Genomic DNA, 24,531 nt, shown 5'->3' with positions numbered 1-24,531 from the left:
ACATGGGCCTGATCATGTGGGGCCTGGGTAGCCGTATTCTTAGCTGATGGGAAGCCATCGAAGGGCGTGAAGCAGGAGAGAGATGCATTTGGGTTGAGGCTGTAGGAGGGCCCTCTGGTGGCTGCAGGAGAACGATTGGGAGCTGAGCAGGAGCGGTAGCAGGGAGGTGAGTCAGGAGGCTGTGCAGTCATCCAGCGCAGGAAGCTGTGGCTGGAGAGGTGGAGAGAAGTGGACCCACGTGAGTCGTTTGGGAAGAGGAGCCAGCAGGACTTGCTGAGGGCTGGGTCAACTCTGGGGTTCCGGCTTGAGCAACTGGTGAATGGCAATGCCATTTACTGAGATGGTGGAAGAGGGCATTTATGGGGGAAAAATCACTGGTTCTAGTTTGGCCAAGTTAAGCTGGAGATGCCTGGGGAATATTCAAACAGACACCAGCACCTCAAAACTGTCCTTCAGTTTTGCCCCCAATCCATCTCCTCCCCAAGGACTGAGAATTCTGGCTTTCAGCTCCCTTGTCTCCCAGGACCCCAAATTCCCAACCCCCTTGTTACAGGTTCAATTGTGTCCCCCCAAAATCCATATGTTGAAGTCCTAACCCCCAGTACCTCAGAATGTGATCTTATTTGAAAACAGGATCATTGCAGATATAATTAGTTAAAATGAGGTCATTAATGTGGGCCCCAATCCAGTAGGACTGGTGTCCTTATACAAAGGGATATTTCGGACACAGAGACACACACACACGGGCAGAACGCCATGTGAAGATGAAGGCAGAGATTGGGGATGCTTCTACACGCCAAGGAACACTAAAGATGGCCAGCAAACCTCAAGAAGCCAGGAGAGGGGCAGGGAACAGATTCTCCCTCACAGCCTCAGAAGGAACCAACCCTGCCGACACCTTGATCTTGAACATCTAGCCTCCAGAACTGTGGGACAATAAATGTCTGTAGTTTAAGCCGCCCAATTTGTAGTATTTTGTTAAGGCAATCCTAGTGAACTAACACACCCCTCCTCCCCCGGACCCGGGAGTCCAGGCCCCAGCCCCTCCTCCCTCAGACCCTGGAATCTGGGCTCCGGCCCCTCCTCCCTCAGACCCGGGAATCTGGGCTCCAGTCCCTCCTCCCTTGGACCCAGGAGGCCGGGCCCTCACCTCCCTCTCTGGAGTGGTTCCATGCAGCACCCACCCTAGGCAGGCATGTCCCAAGAACAGTCTGAGCACCCCCAGATCTACCAGCAGTGGTGGTAGTGGCAAGAAACAAAACCCTAATCCTCTCCCTCTCCCTCTCTCCCTCCCCCAGCCTTGCATGTGACCCTAATGCCCTCATCACCTGAATTCCTACGCCAGGAGGCCACAGCATCCCAGCTGGGTACCCACTCCTGACCCCTTCCCTCCTCTCTCATCCAAACTGCATCCCTCAAATATGCAAATGAATCTGGTACCAAGGTGACGGAGGACAGGTCGAAGCCAAGAGATCAAAGATACAAAGACAGACCCAGTCAGAGGAAAAAAAACAGATGGAGGCAGCATCCATCAAGAGCCCGGGAGAAACTGAGAAAAAGAAACCAAGAGAAAAACACAAGGCAGAAAGACATAACAGAGACAGGAAGGCGACCGGGAGACACAGACAAGGAGAAAAAAGTAGAGACAGAGAGAAACTCATAGAAATAGAATCAGACCGGAAGAAGGAGGCTGAGAGACAGGGACGGAGAGATGGGAGAACACCAGGACAGGTGGAGACGAGGACCGGGGCCGGGGAGGCGGGAAGCTAAACGGAGAAAACCGGAGAGAAATGTGAGTGGAGAGACGCGGTTAGAGGGGAAGGCAAGACACGAGGATGTCAGGGATAGGGGTGCTCACAGGGAGAAACAGGTCAACTGAGGCACAGCCGCTGTGGGCAGGAGATGGACCCTGACCTTCGAGGGACAGGCAGTGCCGTCCTGAGGTGTGTGGGATGTGGCCGTGCCCCAGCATGGGCGCTGGCGGGTCGCTTCTGAGCAGCCCCTTCACCAGCGCCGGCCCTGGGGCAGCTTCTGGCCACCACCACAGGCCCCCGGTGGAAACACAGCTCTGACCATAACCCGCCACCTTCCCCAGCCATCGCCGGCTCCTCGTCGTAAGTTGAGGCCGCAGGCGAAGTCGGCGATGCCAACAGCAGACACAGAGCGGGGATCCAGACAAGCGAAGCAGCCGGGGCCTCGCCACTGCGCATGCGTTTCCGCCTGTCTGAGCCTCGACCTTCCCATCCTTCAAACGGGGCCGTGAGGATGGCGGCGTCTCCTGGGCAGCACCCGCTCCCTGCATCCTCCCCTCTTCGCCCCCAAAACACACACAGGCCCCGCGTTCCTCCAAAAAGTCGTTTTTGTCTTTTTTAAATAATGTGAAAATGCCACGCGAAGGTTTGAACCAGAGGCCCCTCCAGGGGCCAGGCTGGGGCGGGGAAGGGGAGACGCGAGATGGGGGGTCCAGGTCCCCGAAGCCTGCAGCCCTTCTGGGGCCGGGAGTGGGTGAGGAGGGGCCTCTGCTGTGCCGAGGGGCTCCAGGCCCGAAAGAGTTCAGTTCAGTTCCAAGAAAGGCGGCTCTCCAGGGAGGGGCGAGGGGCTTCCTGCCTCATTTGGCACCGAGGGGATCGAGGGGGTCGGGGGAGCCGTCCGGGGGGCTGGGGGGCGGGGGGCCAGGGCCTCCCGTTTGGCACATGGTGGGGGAGGGGGAGGGCCCAGCCTCAGGGGCCTCCCCGGAGGCGGCATCTGTGGTGGCGGCAGTGGCTCCATCGTCCACAGAGGATTCTACTCTCATCTCCTCTTCTGGGGGTGCAGGGGGTTCAGGTCTTCGGGGAGTCAGTTCTCCACGGGGCCTGAGGATGGAGGCAGTGGAGAGAGAAACCGAATTACCGGGCGGACAGGCTCATGGCGTCTGGCTCACTTGGAGTCAAAATAAAACCCTCACCGTGGCCCACAAGGCCCCACACTATCTGCTCCATCCCTTTTCGGTCGTCACCTACCCCTCTCCCCCTCACTCACTCCACTCCACCCACAGTGCATGCCTCCTCACTGTTCCTCCTGTGCTCCAAACACATTCCTGTCCCAGGGCCTTTGCACTTGCCAATCCCATTGCCTGGACCACCCTTTCCTTAGCCCATCCATGTAAGTCAGGTCCCTGCAGCAATGTCCCCTCCTCAGAGGCCTTCCCGGCCATTCTCAGTCACACAGTCTTCCCCCTTCCCCGCTCCCCCCACCAGTCATTCTATCTCATTGCCCCATGGTTATTTTTCTTCACGTTTCTCCTCGAGATAATCCCAGTCATTGTCCACAGCTTCCTGTCTGCTTGTCCCTCTAGATGGTAAGATCAGGAGGACCGGACTGTATTTGTCACTGCTGCATCCCCAGCGTCTGGCACAGGGCCTGGCACAAAGCGCCCTTCCCCCCATGGAAAAATCTCTCCCCGTGGGCCCCCACCAAACCTGGTGAGGAAGCTCCCACCCACTGCACAGATCCAGAAAACCCAGGTCTGTGGGTGGAGGTTCTCACCGAGGGCCAGACATGGGTGCCCTCATTCTCCATGCCACACTTCTGACCCGAGCAGCCTGGGTCGGGTCACGGCCCTCACCCCTGTCCCTCAGCCTCGGTCACCGTCTCTTCCAATGGGAAGCGTGATGCTTGTCTCCTTTTCAAAGGAGTGGGAGACACTGGGACACCCGGGGACCTGGCCAAGTGGGCAGAGCCACGCTGAGCACAGGGTCTGAGAAAGAAAGGGGCCCCACCTGGGCCCCCCGCCACGGTCTCGGGAACAGGCTCTGCAGCTTTCCAGCCCAGCAGCAGCGGGAACATCTGCCCACTGAGGGAAGGGATTTGGGGTTCCGCACAACTGGGCCCTCCCTCTCTTCTCTCCTAGTGACTAAAGGTGAAGTCATCTTCGCCTGCCGGCCAGCCTCACCCCTGACTCACCACTTGGCCGGTGTCCCCATGCCCTGGAACCCACCCACCCTGTCCTCACAGGGGCCTCAGAGAAGACCTCAGGGAGGAAGTGACATTTGGGGTGAAACTTGAGGATGCAGTCAAGCAGAGAGCCAGCCCTCAGGCCCGTCCCTCCTGCCCTTGACTCTGCCTGGACTCTCCGTCCTGGATTCTGGCCCTGGCCTCCTCCTCAGCCTCCCTGCCTCCATCAGTCCCCACGTGGCCCCGAGGGGTCTTTCTACACCCAGAGCTGACCTGCCCTTCCCCAGCTCACAGCCCTTCCATAGCTCCCCAGTGCCCCCAGGATAAAGTCCCTGCCCCTCGGCACCCCCTCAAGCCCGACATGGTCAGCTCTGCCCCCTCTCGCCTCACCCCCTCCACCCTCCCTCTGCCCCACTAAGTACCCCCAGACACCCGCCTCCCTTCTGTTCCGGGAACCGGCCAAGCTCTCTCCTGCCTCGGGCTCTTCCCACAAGCTGTTCCATCTGCTAGCCCTCTGTCCTCTTCCCCTTCACCTAGTTAACGACAACCAAGCCTTCAGGGCCCTGGACAAATGGCGCTTCCACCTCAGAGACAAAGCCCTTTCTTCGGGCGTCTGCTTTCTCAGCAACCCCCAGTCTGCAGTTTTCCATTGACTGTGGGACTGTGGGGTCATGTCTGCGGGTGGGGTGGGCCTCACTGATCTTGCTCGGCACTGAATCCCCCTGCACACAGCCGCTGCTCAATTAGCAGCCACTTAACTAAGCGCAGTGGGGCCGCCCGGTGGCTTAGCGGTTAAGTGCGCGCGCTCCGCTGCTGGCGGCCTGGGTTCGGATCCTGGGTGCGCACCAACGCACCGCTTCTCCGGCCATGCTGAGGCCGCGTCCCACATACAGCAACTAGAAGGATGTGCAGCTATGACATACAACTATCTACTGGGGCTTTGGGGGAAAAAAATAAATAAATAAAAATTAACTAAGTGCAGTAACAGCTACCCGTTAGAGACCACTGCTAGAGACTAGGCTCTGGGCTGCGAGCGTGGGGCAGATGAAGCCATTTAACTCGTCAACAATTTTATGAGTTAGATCCTGTTATTATCCCCATTCTACAGATGAGGGAACTGACGCACAGAGAGGGCAAGTGACTTGCCCTAGGTCACACAGCCGAGAAGTGGCAGGGCCAACACCCAGACTCGGGCGTGATTTGGGGGAGCAGGAATGGCACCCTCCCTGAAAAGGTCCAGTTACGCCTTCTAGATTCTCAGCTGTGTCCTCCGGGAACACCTGCACCTGCCCAGCCCAGTGCAAGCCCTGCATGCAGGGGTGTTCTCTGGGGCGGCAGCAGGGGGCAGCAGAGAGCCCAAATCCAGCCCCAGTCCCGCCGGGTAAGACGTGGCTGTGCCCTCCTCTCTGCCACGGTGGCCTTAGCTTCGGGACAGTCAGAAACTACAGGTGACGTGACCCTCCCTCACAGTGGTGGTGAGGATTGGTGACATGGCATATGAGAAATGCCACAAGAAAGGGATCTGGCCAATGCTGACTACTGGAGAGGGCACCAACCCAGAGGCCAGGCAGCCAGGTTTGAATCCCGGCTCCTCATTCCTCTCCTGCGTCAGTTTTCTGTTTTGTAAAATGGGGATGAGACTAGAATCCAGCCCACGGGATGGCAGCAAGGATTAAATGGGTTAAGATGTGGCAAGCACATTGTAGGCTCTATAGGAGTGCTTGTTATTCGTAGCAGTAGTGGTGGTACCATTGTTGTTACTCCTCTGGGACTCCTAGGCCATGCTCTCTCTCCTCTGGTTCATACTACCCAGCTTTGAGCATGCAGGTTTCCTCTCTGTCCCTGTCTGCCTCTGATCAACATGTGCCCCCAAACAGAGGTGGGATCGGGATCTGGCAAGCGCCAGGCAGGAGTCTGAGCCCAGAGATGCGGCAAGATGGGCCAGACCCGGTGGGGATCCTTACAGAAGGAGAGACTGAGGTTCGGGGAGGGGTGTGACTGCCCAAGCCCATCTGACGGACACCGCCTGTCTTAGCCGGTTCCAGAGTTGGGTGGGGTCTCACTGGTGAGCATAGGAGTGTAGACTGAGAGAAAGGAAGAGACTTAGCAGAGGCAGCGAAATTCAGAGATGAGGACAAGAAAGTAGAGACAGATGGGGACAGGGAGAAACGGGCAGAGGGTCTGAAGCACGGTACCTGCGGGCCGCGCGTCGGGGGCCCGGGCGGGGGGCCCCGGGGTCTCCAGCGCAGGCGAGACGGAGAAGCGGGAGCAGCACAGCGGGGGGCCTGGCGGGGGGAGGAGGGGGAAATCCTCCGCCCACTCGAAACTGCCTCCTAGCGGTGGGGGGTGGGAAAGCAATGTGAGAGGATGAGGTCAGACCCCCAACTTCAGCTCCGCCCTCTGACTCCGCCCCCTCACCAGGCCCCGCCCTCCCGCACCATCGCCCCGCCCCAGGTCCCGCCCCACCTCTTGCCCCCGCCCCCATGCCCCGCCCCAAATGTTGCCCCGCCTCCAGGCCCGGCCCCGCCCCTCACCAAAGCCGCTGTCGTTGCTGGGAAACCCATCTCCGGGGGTGGTGGGGTGGGGAGGCGTCGGGGGCGCTGGAGGCGTTGACGGCTCCGTGTCCCCCTCGGGGGGGCCCTGGACGCTCAGCTCGTTGGTTGGCGTCTCCTGCGAAGGCAGATTAGGGAGGCGAGAGGGGGCTAACCGTCACATCCCACCCACTGCATCCCAGCAAGCCACAAAACCCGCTGACATCTCTGAGGCTTCAGGCATCCCAATTTACAATCGCACTCTCTGGAGAGTCAGCCTAACCCGACTTCGAAGCCTCAGGCCAGCCTTAATCCCACCCCGGCCCGAGGCTTCCCCCTCCATCTCCCCCGGCTGCCAAGCCCCGCTCACACCTAAGTATCCCACCGTAGGAATACTCTCCTTGCTCCTTAACGCGCTGCCTCCACCGGAGCCCCTAAGCCAATACTGTCTCCCTAAGTCCCGCCCCGTCTCCATGACCCCTACCTATCTCCGAGATCTTGGCCGCGGGCGTCCAAGTTTGGGCCCCAGAACTACCTGCTCCTATGGTCCTCCAAACCCCTACCCCATCCTGCGCACCTCCCGAGCCCCTAAGCCCCGTCCTCTGAAGTGTCCCGGCTCCAGACCTCCAAGGCCCCAGGCCCCAGCTCAGGACCCTGTTCTCACTCATCTCGGGACTCTATCCCGGTAGGCCCCGCCCCAGGCTCATCTAGGCACGGCCCCAGTCCACAAGAACCACCCCACCCCCCCTTTTTCTCTTCAACACTATCCTCCCAGACCCAGTTACTCTTAACACAACCCTCAGCACCTCCCTCTAAGCCCCGCCCCAGTTCATTAGCTCTGTCCATCCCCGAACCCACTCCACTACAAGCCGCATCTCTTAAACTCTTCCTGCAGCCTCTCCACGGCCTCCCCCTATGGGTAAGATCCGCTCCATCCTGAACCGGCCCCTTAGTCTCCATCTACCACCACTAAAGCATCCGCGACACACCCCGCCCCAAACTGCACTGGGCTCTGCCCCCACCATCCAGGCCACGCCCCAATCCTCTCAACCCTGTCTCCCTAGCCTCTCCGGGCTCCGCCCTGACTCCCAGTTATCTCTTTCCTTCTAGGTCCGTTCTCCCTCCAGGCCTCTCCCTCGCCCTCCAGCACCCTCTCCCATCACAGGCCTTGCCCCACCCTCACTCCAAGCCCCACCCCAACTCTGGGCTCGACCCACTCTCCAGGCCCAGCCCCACCCCCAGGCCCCGCCCTCACACCAAGGCCTCATCCCGTCCTCCTGGCACCGCCCTCCCCGCAGGCCCCGCCCCCACAGGCCCCGCCCCTACACCAAGGCGTCATCCCCTCCCCTGGCCCCACCCCATCTCAAGCCACGCCCCCTGCAGGCCCCGCCCCTATACCAAGGCCTCATCCCCTCCTCCTGGCCCCGCCCCGTCTCTTCCCAGCCCCTGCCCTCCCCGCAGGCCCCGCCCTCCCCGCAGGCCCCGCCCCCGGGACTGCGCCCCCGCGACCGCGCACCTGGTCGAAGAGGTAGACGGTCACGTCCCCGTGGAAGGAGACCATCTTGCGCTTCCTCTCCAGCTCGCTGTCCTCGGGCTCGTCGGCCCCGCGCGGAGACTTGAGCAGCCCCCGCAGCGGGCGGGCCGCGTCCGCGTCGGCGCTGCTCACCACGACGGGCACCGGGGCTGCCCGCGCCCTCCCGGGGCCCCGCGGCCCCGCCGCCGCGCCCGCCGCCGCCGCCTCCTCGTCCTCCTCCTCGTCCTCGTCCTCGTCCTCCCCGTCCTCCTCCGCCGGCCCCGGCGCCCCCGCCCCGCCGGCCTCCCCGCCAGCCGCCCCGGCGTCCGCGCCCTCCCACGGGGGCCGCCGCGGGCCCGGCCCCGGGAACGGCGTGAGCGTGAGCGGAGGCAGCGCCAGCGAGAGCCGCGAGAGCTTGGCTGCGAGGGAGAGACCCGGTGAGCCCCTGCTCCTGGGGAAACTGAGGCACGCCCTCCCGCCCCGCTGCGTGTCCGCAGGTCATCTCAGCCCACGCTCTGGGCCTCAGTTTCCCCCCTTGTGGGCCTTTCTCCACCAGAGTGGGAGAGATCTTCCCCCTACTCCAGTGCTTATCCCTCCCCGTGGCTCCCCAGTGCCCACCAGGCTCAAGTGCCCTGGGCCTGGCTGACCTCTCCAGGCTCTGTCCCCACCTGATTCTGGCTTGACCTCCATCCAGCCACAGGGGCCACCTCCCCATTCGTCCCGCCTCTGAGCCTTTGCATGGGCTGTTCCCTCTGCATGGAACTTCCTTTTCCAACTCAAGTCCTGTTCACCCTCCAGCTCTGTCTGGGCTTCCAAAGCTTTCTGAGATCTCCCAGGAGGTCAGGCCAGGCCACCCGCTCTGCACCTCCCAGCACCAACCTCCTCTCCTTCCCAGCAGATTATCTCGGTATGTAACTATATTTGTGTTATTAATGTTTGCCTTGCCACAGAACAGAGACTGAGTCAGACCGCCAAGCACACAGAGGTACTCAGTCAATATTTGTGGGATTAATAAGTGAATGTTCCCTGCTGTGTGATGTTGACCCAGGTACCTTCCTCTCTGGCCCTGGATCGCCAGATGAAGCTGGGGTGCACTTTCCCTGCCCTAAGACTCCCTGATTGAAGGCTGCTGGGAGGGAAGGACTTCAGGTCCCTGGAGGAGAAAACCTGGCCTCGAATCCCAAGCCTACCCTGCTCGCTTGCTGTGTGTCCCTGGCAAGCAGATCCACCTGTCTGAGCCTCTGTTTCCTCACTGGTAAATGGACAGGGGCCACTCATTCCTCCATTAGTGCATAAGTGAACTGTGTGCCAGGGCCTGTGGGGGGCGATGGTGGGCACAAGAGGAGAGCCAGGGTGGGGCAGGGAGAAAGATGGACGTGGACTGGGTCTTTCCCCTGCCCTCATTCACTCCACTCCAGCTTCTCTGGCCTTGTGCTATTCCCTGAACAGGCCAAGTTAGTGCCCATCTCAGTGGCCTCTACCTGAAACACCTTTCCCTCACATGTCCACCTGGCTTACTTCCTTCACATCTGCTCAAAAGTCACCTCCTCATTGAAACCTTCCCTGACTGCCCATCTCAGGGTGGGGAGACTGTATAGAGGAAACTATCAGGGGCTGTGGGTACCCAGAAGAAGGACAGGGTGACAGACTTTAGAAATCAGAAAGGCTTCCCAGGGAAGGGGAGATATGAGTGGGGCTTTGAAGGATGAGTAGGAGTTCCCTGGCAGGCTATTCCCAGACTCTTCTCACTCAGCAACCCTGACCCCCCTCCACGGTAGACACTCTGGGGCATCTTAACTGCTCATCCCCTGAGATTTTCATGCTGCCCGGAGTCTTTCCTGACACAGCTGGTTGCCAACTCCCCACAGCAACCCCGAGGAAGTGGTAGTGTTTTAATACCATGGGCTTTGAGGAAAGAAAGTTCTGCGCCCAGCCCCCTTCCTGACCTTTCTCTCCTGAGCCACACGCTCCTTTGGTAAATGGAGATGATAACTCTTCCCTCAAGTATGGCTGTGAGGTTGCCAATATAAAACAGGGCCCGGTCATTTATAACTTTCATACCAGAATTTAAGGAAACCAGGCCTCCGGGTGATTCGGTGGAACCACAGTCCCTGTGCCCACATCTAAACAGGGCTGTTTATCTTTACTCTCCATTTATCTTCTCTTAAATCATCCCCTCTCTGTGTTCCTTCTCACTTCCTGTGTTCCTACCAACACTCAGTTTCCAGGAAAGGCATTTCTCCGGCTTTCAGGTCAGGGGGCCGGGCAGGGTCTGAAGCTCCCTGGGTCCCCGCCTTGGACAGCTCAGGGCCTGGCACACAGGAGGCCTGGCACACGGGACAGATGCCCCAGCTTGTGGGAAAGTTTAATCCACAGACGACAGGCTGGCAGCCCAGCCCACAGACAGGCTTCATCTGAATTGGTTTCAACCACTAAAACACCCAGAACTCTGGTTTAAAAGGGAAAAGCGGCAGATTTGGCACCACCAAGTGGGCATTCCTGAATGGAGCTGTGAAGTGGCTGTGTTTTCTCCCCGGCTCCCACCCCACCTTTCCCAGCCTACTTCATTCATTCCCCAGTACTGTCCGGCCCCCGTGGGCATCTGGGTTTGAGACCCCTGGTCTAGGTGAATTGCAATAATAAAAGCAGGTGCTTACAAGTGCCAGGCCCTGGGCTAAAGGCTTTGGAAGGCCTAATTCATTTACCCTCACAACAACCCTATTGGGTGGGTGCTATCCTTGTCATTCATATTCGGCAGATGGGGAAACTGAGGCACAGAGAAGTAAGGTCGTTTGTCCAAGGTCACAGAGCTAGGGAGCGGCAGAGCCAGAATTTGAGCCCGGGCAGTATGTCTCCAGGGTCTGCGCTCGTCACCGCCAGCCTGACCTGTGTGCCCCCCAGGTGCCCGGGATTCTCCACGTATCTTGGAAGGAGCCAGGCCTGGGCCCCCAACCGCGCCCCCGTGCCCCCAGCAGCCTCCTCACCTTTGATCTGCTCGCTGTTCCCCTGAGGGGGTCCCAAGTCCAAGAAGAGCCGTGGCATCTCGGGGCCCTTCCTCTCGGGCTTGGGGGGGTCCGCGTCTCCGCTGGGTGCCGTGTCTCCGCCGGGCCTGCTGTCTGGGGCCCCGGGCTCTCCCTCGGGGGCCGCCTCCGGCCTGGCTCTCTGGGGCGCTGGCTCCGGCCTCCTCTGCTGTGCTTCCGCCGGCGGTGGAGGCAGCGGCTGGGGCCTCGTGCTGTCTACCCATCCGGCCTTTGCGTCCACGCCGCTTCCGAGGCCGCCGGCGGGGGCCATCCCCATGCCCACTGGGGCTCGGCCCCCACTCCCGAGGTCCAGCCTCCCAGCCCCGGGGGCTCTCGGTGCCCCCCCAGTCTCGGGGGCTCTCCTCTCCGTCCCGGCTTCCAGCACCCCGCTCCTGGGGGCTGGGCCAGTGGGGCCAGGGGCTGTCTCCCCGCCGTTCCGGGACAAGGCCACTGCGCCGGGCGCGGGGGCTCTCTCCAGCGAGGTCTCTGGGGCTGGCTCCCCGATCGTGGGGGCTGGACCCCCACTCTCGGGCGTCTTCTCCCAGGGCCCTGGGGCTCTCCAAGGCCCAGTCTCTGGCAGCCTCTCCGTGTTCCTGGGGAGTCTCGGGCCCCCATTCTCTGACACCTTCTCCTCGATCTTTGGGGGTGTCAGCTCCCCATTCACCAGCACTTTCTCCGCCCTCCTTGGGGGTGTCAACTCCCCATTCGCCACCACTTTCTCCGGCACTTGCTCTTCTCTCTCTGGGGACCCCGGGCCCCCATTCTCCGCCACCTTCTCCTCGATGCCCGGGGCTCTCTGTCCCCCGTTCTCCAACACTGTCACCCCGTTCACAGGGAGGTTCAGGTCCTCGTTCGGGCTGGAGGCTTTCTTCCCGCTGCCCGGGACCGTGGGGTCCCTGCTCGGGCCCGGGGCTTTCTCTCTGTTCCCGGGTCCTCTCCCTGCCTTCCGGGGCCCCGTCTCGCGGTGGGGTGCCCCCTTCTCGCCCAGGAGGTTCCTTGTCACGTCCTCCCGCAGGGACATCAGCAGCTGCTCGGTGCTCACTTGAACTACGAAGGTTGGCTTCTCCCGGGTCCCCGGGGGGCCCGGGTCTGGCGGTGGCCGGGGCGCTCCCGGGTCGGGGGGCTCGGGGGGAGCCCGCGGTCGAGGGACCCCTTCCTCCTCGGCTGCCCCCCCGCCTGGGAAGGCTCCCTCGGGGGAAAAAGGGGTCTCGGTCTCGTAGCCGCTGTCTCCCGGCTTGGGGCCCGGCGACGACAGGCCTGAGCCGGGACTGGCCACGGCCGAGGGGGGGTCGGGGGACGCGGCCGGGTCCAAGGGGGCCCGGGGAGGTGGCGGCGGGGGGGGGGGAGCGGGAGGTGGCCCCCGCCCGGGGTACTGGGGTGCCGCCGCCCCCATGAGGGGGTCCAGAAACTCGGGGGGGGCCGAGGTGGGGGGGGCCAGGGGCAGATCGGCCAGGGAGCCCCGCTCTGCCCGCAGGGAGGAGTCGTCCTCGGGGGGATGGGGGCAGCCAAGAGCAGGGTGGCCCCCCCAGCCAGCGACGGCGTCCCCCCGCTCCAGGGGCAGGCAGGAGCAGGCCCCTTCGCGGCTGCACAGGGGACAGGGTAGGGGTCCCCGGCGGCTGGGGCCACCCCCAAGGCTGCTGGTCTCCCCGGGGGAGCTGCCCTCCTCCTCCTCCTCTTCCTCTTCCGCCCAGGGGCCGGCCCCCCGCTCCCCCAGCACCTCGGCAGGGTCTCCTGCCAGGGTCTCCCCCGCGCCCCGGCCCTCGGGGTCCCAGCCACTCAGGAGGAAGCTGCCTGATGCTGAAGACTGGGCCGGGAAGGGCCGGGGCGCAGGGAAGAGGGGGGAGGCCCAGGTCTCGGACACCAGCTGGGGGACCTCGGAGGGGGCCTGGGGGGCCTGGGGGGCAGGCACGCCTGGGTCCAGGGGGTCCCAGTCATTGGGGAAGAGGGGCTCGGGTGGGGAGCCGTGCTCCTCGAGGCGGATGTAGTACTCGCTGCTCACCGAGGGGCTGCGAGCGCTGATGACCGGCAGCACACTCGGCGTGGACAGCGCCTCATAGAAGGGGTTCGAGGGGTTGGCATGGGGGGCCGGGGGCGCGGATGCCGGCTGCCAGGGAGGCGCCCCCCCACCCCTGCCGGCCCCGCGCCGCGCCTTCTCCCACAGGCACTCAAGGTTGAGGCCACGGCTGCTCTCGGTGACCGTGAGCACATCATCGGGGTCAGCCCCAGGGAAGCCATCCAGAAGGGGGAATGGCGAGGAGAGGGTCCCCGGGCGGGGCGCGCTGTGCTGCGGGGGCCAGGGCCAGGGGAAGGGACCGTCCCGGGGTGGGGGCGGCGGCGGCGGGGGCCGTGGGGGCCGCTCAGAGAGCAGGTAGGTGAGCTGCAGCTGGAGGTCAGAGGCTGAGGGGCGCTGGGCAGGTGGCCGCCAGCAGGACTGCAGGATATCGTACCTGGGGGAGAGGGGGAGGCCAGAGTGAGCAGGACAGAGTCCCGGGGGGGCACTGGGGGCAAGCAGAGACCCAGAGAGAGGGGGACAGGGACCAGGGAGAGGGAGACAGGGACCCAGAGAGAGGGGGACAGGGATCCAGAGAGGGAGACAGAGACCCAGAGAGAGGGCGACAGGGATCCAGAGAGAGGGCGACAGAGACCCAGAGAGGGGGGGAAGGAGACCCAGAGAGGGGGATAGGGATCCAGAGAGAGGGGGACAGAGACCCAGAGAGAGGGGGACAGAGACTCAGAGGAAGAGGGGACAGCGAGGCCACTGTGAGAAAATGATGGCTAAGGGGTTACTCTTGTTTGGGCTGTGAGTTCTGGAATCAGGGACAAGCAAGGGTCTTGTAGGGTTGGAGACATTGCGGTTCAAATACCAGCTCTGCCACTCCATGCCTCAGTTTCCCCCTCCAAGTGGCAGATGCTGGCAGAGGGGTGGGGACATGCCCACTCCAGTCTAGGGGTGCAGCGAGTGGTGAGTGAGACTGTGGCTGGTGTGTGAAAGGAGGGGGTTTTGGGACCATGCTGGCGGGGGCGGCGTGGAAGGTCAGGGGTCCGCCTCAGGCCCCGCCCTCACCAGTAGTCCGCATAGGGCAGCTTGAGCCTAGGCCGTGCCAGCTTGACGTGCTGCTGGCGGACGACGAAGGCGAGGACCTCCTCGTCTGACAGGTGGCGGTAGGGCTGTGCCCCAAACTCAAACAGCTCCCACAGGGTCACCCCCAGGGACCTGTGGGGAGCAGAGGCCAGAGAGAGGTCAGAGCCCCCTCCCTGACCCGCTGAGGGCCTCCCCTCCGGGCCTCAGTGTCCCCATCCGTGGAATCTTGCGCCCCCCCTCCCCCGTCCCCACCCCCGGTCCCCCGACCCCCGGGCCCCCGGCCGGCCCTCACCAGATGTTGCTCTCGCGGCTCTGGTCCACCACCAGGAAGCTCCCGTGCACCTCCCCGAGGAGCTCGGGCGCCGCCCAGCGCAGCGGGATCCACAGGCGCTCAGGGGTCAGGTAGTAGTCCTCCTGGGGGTGGGCCGGGCAGGGTCAGGCGGGTCGGGGCACCCCCTCCGCCCCCGCCCGGATGGAGGGCAGCCCCCACCTTGTAGTTGCTGTGGGAGAGCCCATAGTCTCCGATGCGCACGGTGAGGTCGGAGGTCAGCAGGCAGTTGCGCAGGGCCAGGTCGCTGGGGTGGGGCGAGGGGGGCGACGTGAGAGGGGGGCAGCCTGCCCCCCACGCCAGACTCCGCCCGCACCCACACTCCTCCCCTTCGCCTCTCCTTTGCCTCACTCCTCCTTTCCTACCCTGAGTCCTCCGCCTCCCCACGCCTCCTCCTCTCTTGACTCCTCCCTCTCCTCTGTGACCCCGCCTCCCCTCCCTGACTCCTCCCCTTTCCTGACTCCTCCCCCTCCCCTCTTGACCCCTCCTTCCCTCCCGACTCATCCCTCTCTTGTGTGACCCGCCTCCTGACTCTTCCCCTCCCTGACTAGTCCCCTCCCTGACTAGTCTCCTCCCTGACTCCTCCCTCTCCTGACTCCTCCCCTTCACTGACACCTCCCCTCTCCCGACTCCTCCCCTCTCCCGACTCCTCCCTCTCCTCCGTGACCCCTCCTGCCCCCCCTCGAGCCCCTCCCCTGTGGCCTCGCCTCCTTCCCCTAAGCAGTCCCCCTTCCTCCTCCCCATGGCTCCGGCGTCGCCACCTGTGCACGTAGTTGTGGGAGTGGAGGTGCGCCAGACCGCGGGCGATCTCCAGGCCCATCCTCTGCAGTGTCCGCAGGTCTCGAGGGGGCAGCTCAGGGGACAGGCCCTCGGGGGGCCGCTGGGCCCGGAGGTAACGTTTCAGGTCCCCCTGGGAGGGAAGGAGGGAGGGAGGGAGGGAGGGCAGGGAGGGGTCAGCACCACCACCCCCTCCCAGCGCCCACACACCCAGCCAATCCAAGGCAAGGATGGGGGCGGCCTCTGTACTCAGTGGGCAGTCGCTCTGAGCCTCAGTTTCCCCTGCCGCTTGGAGGGGGTCCTAACAGAACCCATCTCTCTCGCTAGTTGGGTGCGCGCCACCTGTGGAGTGAGCGCTTATCTACAGCGAGCGCTCGAGAACTGTTAGCACATGTCACACAGGTGTCGCCGCGATGATGATGTTATTGCCAAACATTCCTAGGACCCTAGGCTTCCCCCAGCCCCCACCCCGCCCAGCGCCCCCCCCCCAGACCCTCACCAGTTGACAGAACTCCATAATGAGCAGAAAGGGCAGTGTCTCCACACAGACGCCCAGACACTGGAGGACGTTGGGGTGCTGCAGGCTCCTAGGGTGGGGGGAGGTGGCTGGTCAGGAGACAGCCCCTGTCCCACCCCAACCTCCCAGCAAAACCAAACTAGCTTCAACCGCTTTGGTCTTAGTTTCCTCATGTCAGGATCTCCCCCGTCACACACCCTCCTTCCCTGGGGCCCCATCCAGGACTGCCCCACTGTCCCCCAGTTCCCGGGCCAGACCCCAGGCACCTCTGTGCCCCTCCTTCCTCCTCACCAGCCCCCCACAGCCTTCCTTCCTGCCTCCTGAAGCTTCCCCATCCCCTCTCCTTCCCACAACCCCAGCTTAAGCCTCCTTCTCACCTCCTGGACTCTCTTCTCAGCCTCCTCCTGGCCTCCCTGCCTCCAGTCTCTCTCTTTCAGTCTGTTGTGACCTGCCGCTAAGCTGCTCACAGCCCTCCATGGCTCCCCAGCACCCCAGGACGAAGCCCAGCTCAGTCCTCGGTCTTTCCTGCCCCTCTGGGTGCCCCGCTACCTTCCCCAGCATCCCTTCTCACCCCCAGGTGCATCTCCCCAAACACACAGGTGCCTGCTTAACACACTGCCAGGCCTCTGCCCTTACAGTTCTCTCTGTGGAGAACACCGTCCCTTCACAAAGCCCTCCTCATCCTCAGGCCTCAGCATCAACATCATTTCCCCAAGAAACATCTCTGTCCCCAACACTGGGGCGGGTACCCCTCCTTTATCCTCACTCTGTGGGTAAGAGTCAGGCTCAGGGGTTCAGATCCTGTCTCCACCTTTCCCAGGTGTGGAAGTCACTTCCACCTCGCCCCGCCTCAGTTTTCCTCACCTCTAGAATGGGGACAGTAATAATTACTCCCTCATATGGTTGTGGAGAGGAATTTAATAAGATCAGAGAGGAGCTGGCACACAGTGAAAGCTCCTCGCTGTTACTGTTGATTTTATTTTCACATATGGTTTGACTTTCACGTCACCCTGCATTTTAACTGCATTTTCCCGCCTCACCGCCTTTGCACGTACTGTTCCCTCTGCCTGGAACACGCTTCCCACAATGCTTTGCATGACCAACCCCCTCATCCTCCATGATCCTGTGCAAAGCTCCCCTGTCTTATTTCTTCATGGCACTTAGTCTCTGATATTTTCTTTTTAAAATTTCTTTCTTCATGTATTTACCTACTGTGCATCTCCTCTACTAGGCGGTGAGCTCTACCGAGACAAGGGTTTGGGGTTTTCTGTTCACATGGCCGTGTCCCCAGTGCCTAGACGAGTAGGTGCTCAATAAAAATGTGTGGAATGGATTTTACCCTGATTCACGGCCTGCGGTCTGTGGGAAGACTAGAACATTCCGGACTTGCAGCCCAGAGCCTGGCTCGGGGTAGGGGTGCAGGAAGTTATTTTCCCATTGGGTCTGGCGGGAGGCAGAGGCTACTTGGGGGCTGAGGGGCCAGTGCCCAGGCCCAGCCGTCCACCTCCTGCATTCCAGCCTTCTCCACCTGGCAGAATAGTGCCTCCTGCTCCTGCTTGGTGGAAGAATCGTGATACAGAGCGTTCATAAAGCACCCCACATGTGCTAGGCCTTCAAAAACGGCTTGAGCTCCCAATGTGGGACATTTAGGATGGAAGATACAGAAGGAAGCTTGGTTCATTGCACGTCCACTATTCTGAGCCAAGGCCGGCCACTTCTGTCATCAAATCCTCCCAACAACCCTGCTAGGCAGGATGATGTTTCCCATATGATCTCGGGGAAATGGAGGCTCAGAGAGGTGAAGCGACTTGCCCAAGGTCACACAGCTGGTAACGGCAGCAGAGATGGGATTCGATCTCAGGTCTCTGGCTCACTCAGCACACGTCTACCGAGGGCTGATGGCACTTGTGCTCGGGCGACAAGATGGACCCAGAGCTGCCACCGTAGCCCTGCCCCCTCCAATAGAACTTGCTGTGAAGGTGGAAATGTTCTAAATCCAAGCTAACATAGGAGCCACTGCACTAGGTGGCTACTGAGCCCTTGAAATGTGGCAAGTGTAGCCAAGGGAATAAATTTTTAATTTGATTTCATTTTATTAACAAATTTAAACAGCCGTATGTGGCTAATGGTTGCCAGCACGGGTCTATGAAGAAAACACACGAGCTGATGTGATGGAGCATCCCAGGCCCCCGTTTAGGTGGGGGGGTGGGGGTGGGCAGGGAAATCCTTTCTGAGCTGAGATCTGAGGAGGGGAAGGGAGCCCACCATCCAAAGCTGGGGCTGGGTGGCCCTAGACTCATATTTTAGACAGAGGGAACAGCAAGGACAAAGCCCCTGAGGCAGGAAAGAGGCCGATATGTGGGAATGTCAGTGAGGGATGACTGGGGCGAGGGGGCCAGTGGCAGGAAGGGAACAGGGTCAGGCAGTGCAGGGGCTGTGGGCTGTAGGGAGGAGTGGGACTTTGTCCTGTGGGCAACAGGGAGCTATGGGAAGTTTTAGAGCAAGAGAGTGATAAATTCCAACATCTGTGTCTCTGGGGTAAACCCCACTTTACAGCCGTCTGATAAGGAGTCTCTGTATACACACCCTTCCCATAACAGGGCACTCACTCCCTCACAAGGCACTTATCCAGCGAATGTTTATCTAGTCCTTGTCTAGAAGCCCTGAGAGTGGAGAGGAGACCGAGTAGAGGAGGGACAGAGTCCTGCCTTCCCAGACCTCCCAGTCCAGCAGGGGCGGGGGGCGAAAGGACAGAGCTCCTCAGTGGCCATTTTGGGTGCCTACTCAGGGCCCTGGTCTGTGATTCTGATGCTACCCTCCTCACAAGCAGGCCCTGAGGAAGGGGACCACCACGATGTACCCAGTGCTTAACACAGGGTAATGTCACATCCTCTCAGCTTCCCGCACTCACTTTCCCGAAGAAGATACTGAGGTTCAGAGTGGAGAGAGGCACAGCTCAGCACATAGCTCAGCTTCAGTGCTCTCCCCTCGCCTTCATCATACTGCCTCTCACTTCATATCCCTGGCTCTGTCCCAAGGAAGAACCCAAGGCTCAGAGAGGGAAATTCTCTTGACTGAGTGGCACAGCCAGGAAGAGGTAGATCCAGGTTGAAACCCAGGTGTGACCCCCTACTACACTTCTTCCACTCCCAAACATTACCTCCATGAGTCGCAAACTCGGATATCTGGGCCTCCAGGGCCCACGTCCATCGAGAAGTCCCCATACCTGTATGGCTGTGCTTCTGAGATGAACTTGCGCTGCTCCAGGGGCCCCGCGCTGGCTCGGAGCTCCTTCACCACCACCTGGGCTGGTGTGTAGTCGGAGAAAATCTCTCCCAGGATCACCTGGTCAAGGGGGAGCTGGGAGTCAGCGCTTGCAATTTTCCCCAGCCCCGTCCCCTGGGACCACCTGCACCCCACCACACGGCTCCCAACCTCCCCTCCTTTGCAGCATCTCCCTTCCTATCCCACCACCCTCGTCCCCCACCAGACACGGGCTGAGAGACTCACGGGCCCAGAGTCCGATGGACGTAGGGACGGATGGAAGGATGGACAGACTGACGCGTGGAGAGCCGGGTGGCGAGGCGGAGTGGTCAATGGAGTGAGGAGGGAGGCGCTGACCGACAGATGTTGGGGGGTGGGGTGGGTGGGAGCGAGTGAGAGGTGGACAGAGGTGAGGGGAAGGGTGGGCTCAGGGGGCAGGGGGAGGAGGCGGGGGATAGATGAGAAGTGGTGAGAGCAGGGGGATGGACACAGGACAGGAGCACAGCCCCAACTGTATGGACCCCCTGCCTCCCACCCCCAGCCCCACTCACCTTCCCAAACCAGCCACTCCCAATCTCTTGTAGGTAGCTGAGGTGCTGGCGGCTAAGGCCCAGGGGGGTGGTCATGTCTGGGGGGGAAAAGAGGGAGGCCCCTGAGCCTTTCTATCTCCCCTCCCAAATGCCCTCGACACCCCCCAACTCAGTGGGGACTGGGGTCAAAGCAGACACAATCTCCTTTCATTGGCTGCCCCCAACATTCCATGATGGGATTGCAGCCTTCTCATTGGCTGCCCACAAGGCTACAGCATCCAGTCAGTCCTTCCCTTTGGCCTCCCAAGATCCTATGACGTGACGTTGGCCTGCCATTGGCTGTCTCTGAGACTGAGGTCTAGGCTGACCTCACCATGGACTACCCCACTAGAATCCCCACAGCTGGTTTTGGATTGAGCAATGGCTTCCACCAAAATTATCTGTGATTCCCTACAGGCTGCTTCCAAGATTCCACGGCCCCCATCTCTGCATTTCCCCTGGGCTGCCCGGGGCCTCAGCATCCTGGGAAGACTCTCAGGGCCTTCCACCACGTCCCGTGGCACCATGGGGTCCTCGTCAGGGTGCTGGGAAGTACCTGAGTGTGAAGGCTGCGGGGCAGGCATCGGCAGGGAGACCTCGGCCAGTGGGAGAATGTAGACATCAGGCAGTGACTGTGAGGAGGAGGTCTCCTCGGCCGGGGGAGTGTACTCCCCGGAGCAATCCTCCCCTTCAGGGTTCTCAAACTCCTGGGGCCGGGAGGGGTGAGGGGTGGGAGAACACAGGGCTGAGACACGTCACCGTCCTTCTAGTCAGTACGTCTCCCCGTCTTTCTCATAACTGTCCCCCAATCCCAGCCCAATTTCCATCCCAAGACTCTGGATCTTGCCATAACTTCAGGCCCAAAGGTGCTCTGGGGCTTACTGCCCCCTCCCCCACCAACCACTCCGGTTGGGGAAAATGTCTCGCTGGAATCTTCCTCCCCACCTGGAATCCCTTCATGCACCTCACCTTGAAGCCAACATCACCACGTTTGCAGCACAGACAGGTGAGGAGGAGGAAGATGAAGGCCAGCAGGCCGGAGCAGGAAATGAGGACCACGGCGTAGGGAGGAGCCAGAGGGGCCCGGCCCAGGGCGAATCCATCTGTGGGCACAGGGCTGGGCTGGGGTCCCGGCTTCAAGCCCCTGGCTCCCAGACTCCATGCCCTTCCCGTCCTGGCCAGCCTTGACTACAACTCCCATGATGCTCTGCAACAAGGGGCCCCTTGGCAGAGGAGCCGGATGGCCCAGGGCATTGTGGGAGTTGCAGTTTGGGGCCTTCTCAGGTGGCTGGGTTGGGGGTGGGGGTCCCTCCTCTCGCTCCAAGCTGGGATCCCCCCCCCAACATCCCATCACCTCACCCCAGGCTTGGATGAATTCCAGTGAGGATTGAGGGAAGGAGGAGTTATAGTGGAGCCTGGAGCTCTCAGAATTTAAAATACGCTCCCACCGACAGCCTCATTACCCCCTATTTGGGGAAGAGGACGAGCCGCCAGCTGCAGGCTGGGAGAAGATTCTTGCCCCATGCAGGAACCCCCTAGCTAGGGGGGGGTGAGGCCTGTCTCTTTTAGGGACGTTTGGAGCACACACACGTCCTCCGACCCCAGCCCAAGCCCCTGAGAAGGCAACTCCGCAAGCTCTGGGTCTCCCCCAAAGCTAGAGACAGCCTCCTATGCTGTGTCCCCCTTAGAAATAGTATTCCTCCCCTCTGCCCCCAATCCTCCCAGAGGCCCTGTCCTTCCCCGGCTCCCTGCACACACCTGCACAGACACATGCGTGTGCACACACACATGTTGCCCAAACGGACCCCCTCCCCACCCAGCCCCCAGCCTTCCTCCCACAGGCCCTGCTGACAGAGGCACCGTCCCCGCGGCTCCTCAGGCCCTGGCTCGGTTGCAGGAAGACGCGCAGACAGGTGATGCAGCCGGAGCCCCGCAGACAGACCCCCGGGCAGGCCGGGGTGGGGGTGGGGGCCGCTGGACAGCCGGATGGCCGGACAGACTCACCGGGGTGGGCCGGGGACGCCAGGCAGCCGGAGGCGGAGACGGCCGCGAGGAGGATGAGGGCGCCGGGGGCAGGCATCTTGTCGAGGATGGAGGGGAGGTGGAGGTGGTGGCGGCTGGGGAGGAGGGGGGGGCGGGCCCTCAGCCCCCAGCCATGGGGACCCGCACGACCCTGGCCTCCTCCCGGCCCAGGAGAGGGGCAGGAGACGCAGGACAGGGGGAGGGAGGGGCTGCTTGCTGGCTCAGGTACCCCCCTCCCCCTCTTTGAAGGGACAGACAGATGAAGGGATGGAGAGGCGGACAGAGGAGAGGAGCTGGGGAACCGGGGTTGCTGGGGTGGGGGGGGAGAGGGTAAGATGGGGGGGGAGAACGAGGGCCCCGCCCCCGAGCGCAGCCGGGATTGGGGGAGCGGAGAGCCTGTCAGAGGAAGGGTAGGAGGAGGGAGGATGGAGGGAGGATGGAGCGTCGTCATGGCAACTGGCTCCCCAGTAGCATTGGCTGCCAGGAGGGAGGGGAGGGGGTGGGACAGACAGGGACCAGCAGACCCTTGGGGGGGTGCAGGGCCCAGAGTGCCTGGCCCGGATACTGCTGTGACATGCCACCGGCATGGACACGTGTGCTCCACGACAAGATGCAGATGTGAGGCAGGCACACGCAGCCCACACACGGCTGGTACCCATCGCAGAGACCCTCAGAGACAAGCACATCACATACAAAGGTGGACAGCCATCGGCAGACGGGGACACGTACACGTCACACACAAAGACGCAGGGACGACGGGCTGCACTGGGAACGCACAGGCAGGCCGGCCCCTGGCACAGATGCACCCGGCCACGCAGGAACCACGCAAAGCATCACAAAGACCCACACACGCCACAAAGTAAAGCCCCAAATCCACAGACACGCACACCACAGGCAAAGATCCACGCGGGCACCGCAGTGACACACCGAGGCACACAGTCACGAACTCAGACATTCCACAAATGGGCAACAAAGAACACCCACAGACACAAGCATGACACACACAGATCCACACAGACACACACATTACACCAATAGTCACAGACATCATTTGCACGTAGACACACACGACATACACTGACATAGACACATGTATCACATGCACAAATATACACAGACACACAGCAGATACGTGGAGAGACATGCACATCACATAGACAAACACACAAACACACACAGGTACATAAAAGATACACACATCTCTCACACAGACACATTTCACTCACATAAATAGACACAGACACGCATCACATACAGATACACACGGACAGGCACAACTCGTATATGGATACAGACACACAACACATTCAAAGAACCACACAGGCATACCAAGCTACACAAATACATACAAAATACACACATACATCACACTGATACCTACAGATGCATATCACATACAAATATACACAGTCACACATTATCCGTACAGAGACACGCAGACACACACAGCACAGACACATAGGCACACAAAGATACACACATCACATACGTAAACGTACATGGACACACACATCACAAATGTACACACATTTTGCATAAGGTTACAAACGCACGTTTTCCCACTATAGTCACACATCACATAAATACACCCGGGCACACATACACATACCAAGATGTAGATACGCACTACACACACGCACACATCACAAATACCCACATTTCCTAGGAGGTTACACAGCTGTAGACACTTGCCTCACACAAAAGATAGATAATCATAGTTTATTTATTCTTGTGAGCTTTTGCTCTGTGCCAGGCATTGTTCTCAGCGCTGTACGCATTTTGCTTTTTAATCCTCATCCCCATCCTACAGATGAGGAAACTGAGGCACAGCGAGGTGCAGTCACCTGCCCCGAGGCACACGGCAGGGAAGTGGCAGAGTGGGGCCGAGAACTCGGTCAGTCAGGGACACAGACAAAAACACACAAGGACGCACACATCACGTGTCAGACAGCCGCCGTCTGGGGGTCACACCCCACAGGGCCCTGAGCTGCAGACGCACCGGAAGCAGGGACGCCCACCCTGCGCGCGGACTTCTCAGTGGTCCGTGAGCATCCGCGCTGCGTGCCTCCCGGTGAGGCTGGGAGGGAGCTGCGCATCCCAGACGCAGCCTCACTGCACGCCGCGGGGGCGACCCAGACACCCCCACCCCAGCACGGCCCACCCCGCCCCGCCCCCCCAGCAGGGGTCCAAGATCCCGGGGCTCCAAAACAGGCAGCCGTGGACTCCCGGCGCACGCAAGGCAGGGGCTCACAACCCCCGCAGCGGACAGCCCTCCTCTTCAGGGGCCTCAGGGGAGGGGGAGGGGGCTGCCTCTCGGGGGTCTCACTGGAGAAACTGAGGCAGGTTCATCGCGGGAGGAGGGGTAAGAGGGACAGGGTGCCGGGACCATGGCTGCAGGGTGGACTGACCAGTATGCAGGGGGAGAGAACGGAATTGGGGGGAGGGGGGCGAGCAAAGATGCAATTAGCTGCCCCCCTGGCTGAAGGGCACAGAACCTGGAGGAAGCAGAGGCTTATGGGAAGTGTAGTCCCAGCCCTGAGACTTGTGGGGAATGTAGTTCTGGTTCGTCCAGAAGGGAGGCTCGGGTTAAGCATCTCCCCGAGAGGAAGCGGCGGCTGGATGAGGATGGCAGGAGGCGAAGGTCCGCTGTCTGAGTGTCTGGAAAAGATGTGGGCAGGTTCTTGAGTCCAAGGGAGCGGCGCAGGCGGTGTTGCAGTCCTAACTCTGTCCCTGGCTCGCTATGTGTGCATTTATTCACTCAACAAACATTTATTAAACGCCTACTGTGTGCTTAGCCAGGCCCTAAGGCGGAAGCTGAGGGTGCAGCAGGGAACAAGTCAAACCCGATCCCTACCCTTCGGGAGTTGGGGGGGTGTCACAGCGGCTTACAGAAGGTCCGCTAGAGTTTTTCAAACCATGAGCAGTGAACCATTACTGAGGTGTGACGTCAAGCTTGTGGGCTGTAACTCGAGCTT

At 61.2% G+C, this 24,531-nt stretch overlaps 1 protein-coding gene across 1 annotated transcript; it reads right to left on the bottom strand.

The window, feature by feature from the left end:
• Window positions 1–2,341: 2,341 nt before the first annotated feature.
• Window positions 2,342–21,670, bottom strand: LMTK3 (lemur tail kinase 3). Its single transcript, XM_087421432.1, has 15 exons — window positions 21,539–21,670; window positions 20,504–20,637; window positions 20,091–20,241; window positions 19,517–19,593; window positions 18,928–19,046; window positions 15,684–15,771; window positions 15,169–15,317; window positions 14,570–14,654; window positions 14,372–14,493; window positions 14,062–14,211; window positions 10,962–13,444; window positions 7,981–8,396; window positions 6,468–6,603; window positions 6,129–6,266; window positions 2,342–2,852 (listed from the first exon to the last, which is right to left on the bottom strand). The coding sequence occupies exons 1-15, from the start codon at window positions 21,612–21,614 to the stop codon at window positions 2,836–2,838; spliced, it is 4,341 nt and encodes a 1,446-aa protein (XP_087277558.1). The 5' UTR covers window positions 21,615–21,670; the 3' UTR covers window positions 2,342–2,835.
• Window positions 21,671–24,531: the final 2,861 nt, after the last annotated feature.

This window comes from Ceratotherium simum, chromosome 33, assembly GCF_057802395.1.
Source record: "Ceratotherium simum simum isolate JZ-2026a chromosome 33, ASM5780239v1, whole genome shotgun sequence".
Lineage (NCBI taxonomy): Eukaryota > Metazoa > Chordata > Mammalia > Perissodactyla > Rhinocerotidae > Ceratotherium > Ceratotherium simum.
The sequence above is the reverse complement of the archived record's forward strand: the minus strand, read 5'-3'. Positions and strand labels throughout refer to the sequence as shown.

Bases quoted from the DNA above. Each gene is read 5' to 3' on its own strand.
- LMTK3 (XM_087421432.1), bottom strand. From the start codon at position 21,614: ATGCCTGCCCCCGGCGCCCTCATCCTCCTCGCGGCCGTCTCCGCCTCC. The intron at 20,242-20,503 runs GTGAGGTGCATG...TCCCGGCCCCAG, and splicing joins GTGGTGATGTTGGCTTCAAG to GAGTTTGAGAACCCTGAAGG. The intron at 14,212-14,371 runs GTGAGGGCCGGC...TGCTCCCCACAG, and splicing joins AGCCGCGAGAGCAACATCTG to GTCCCTGGGGGTGACCCTGT.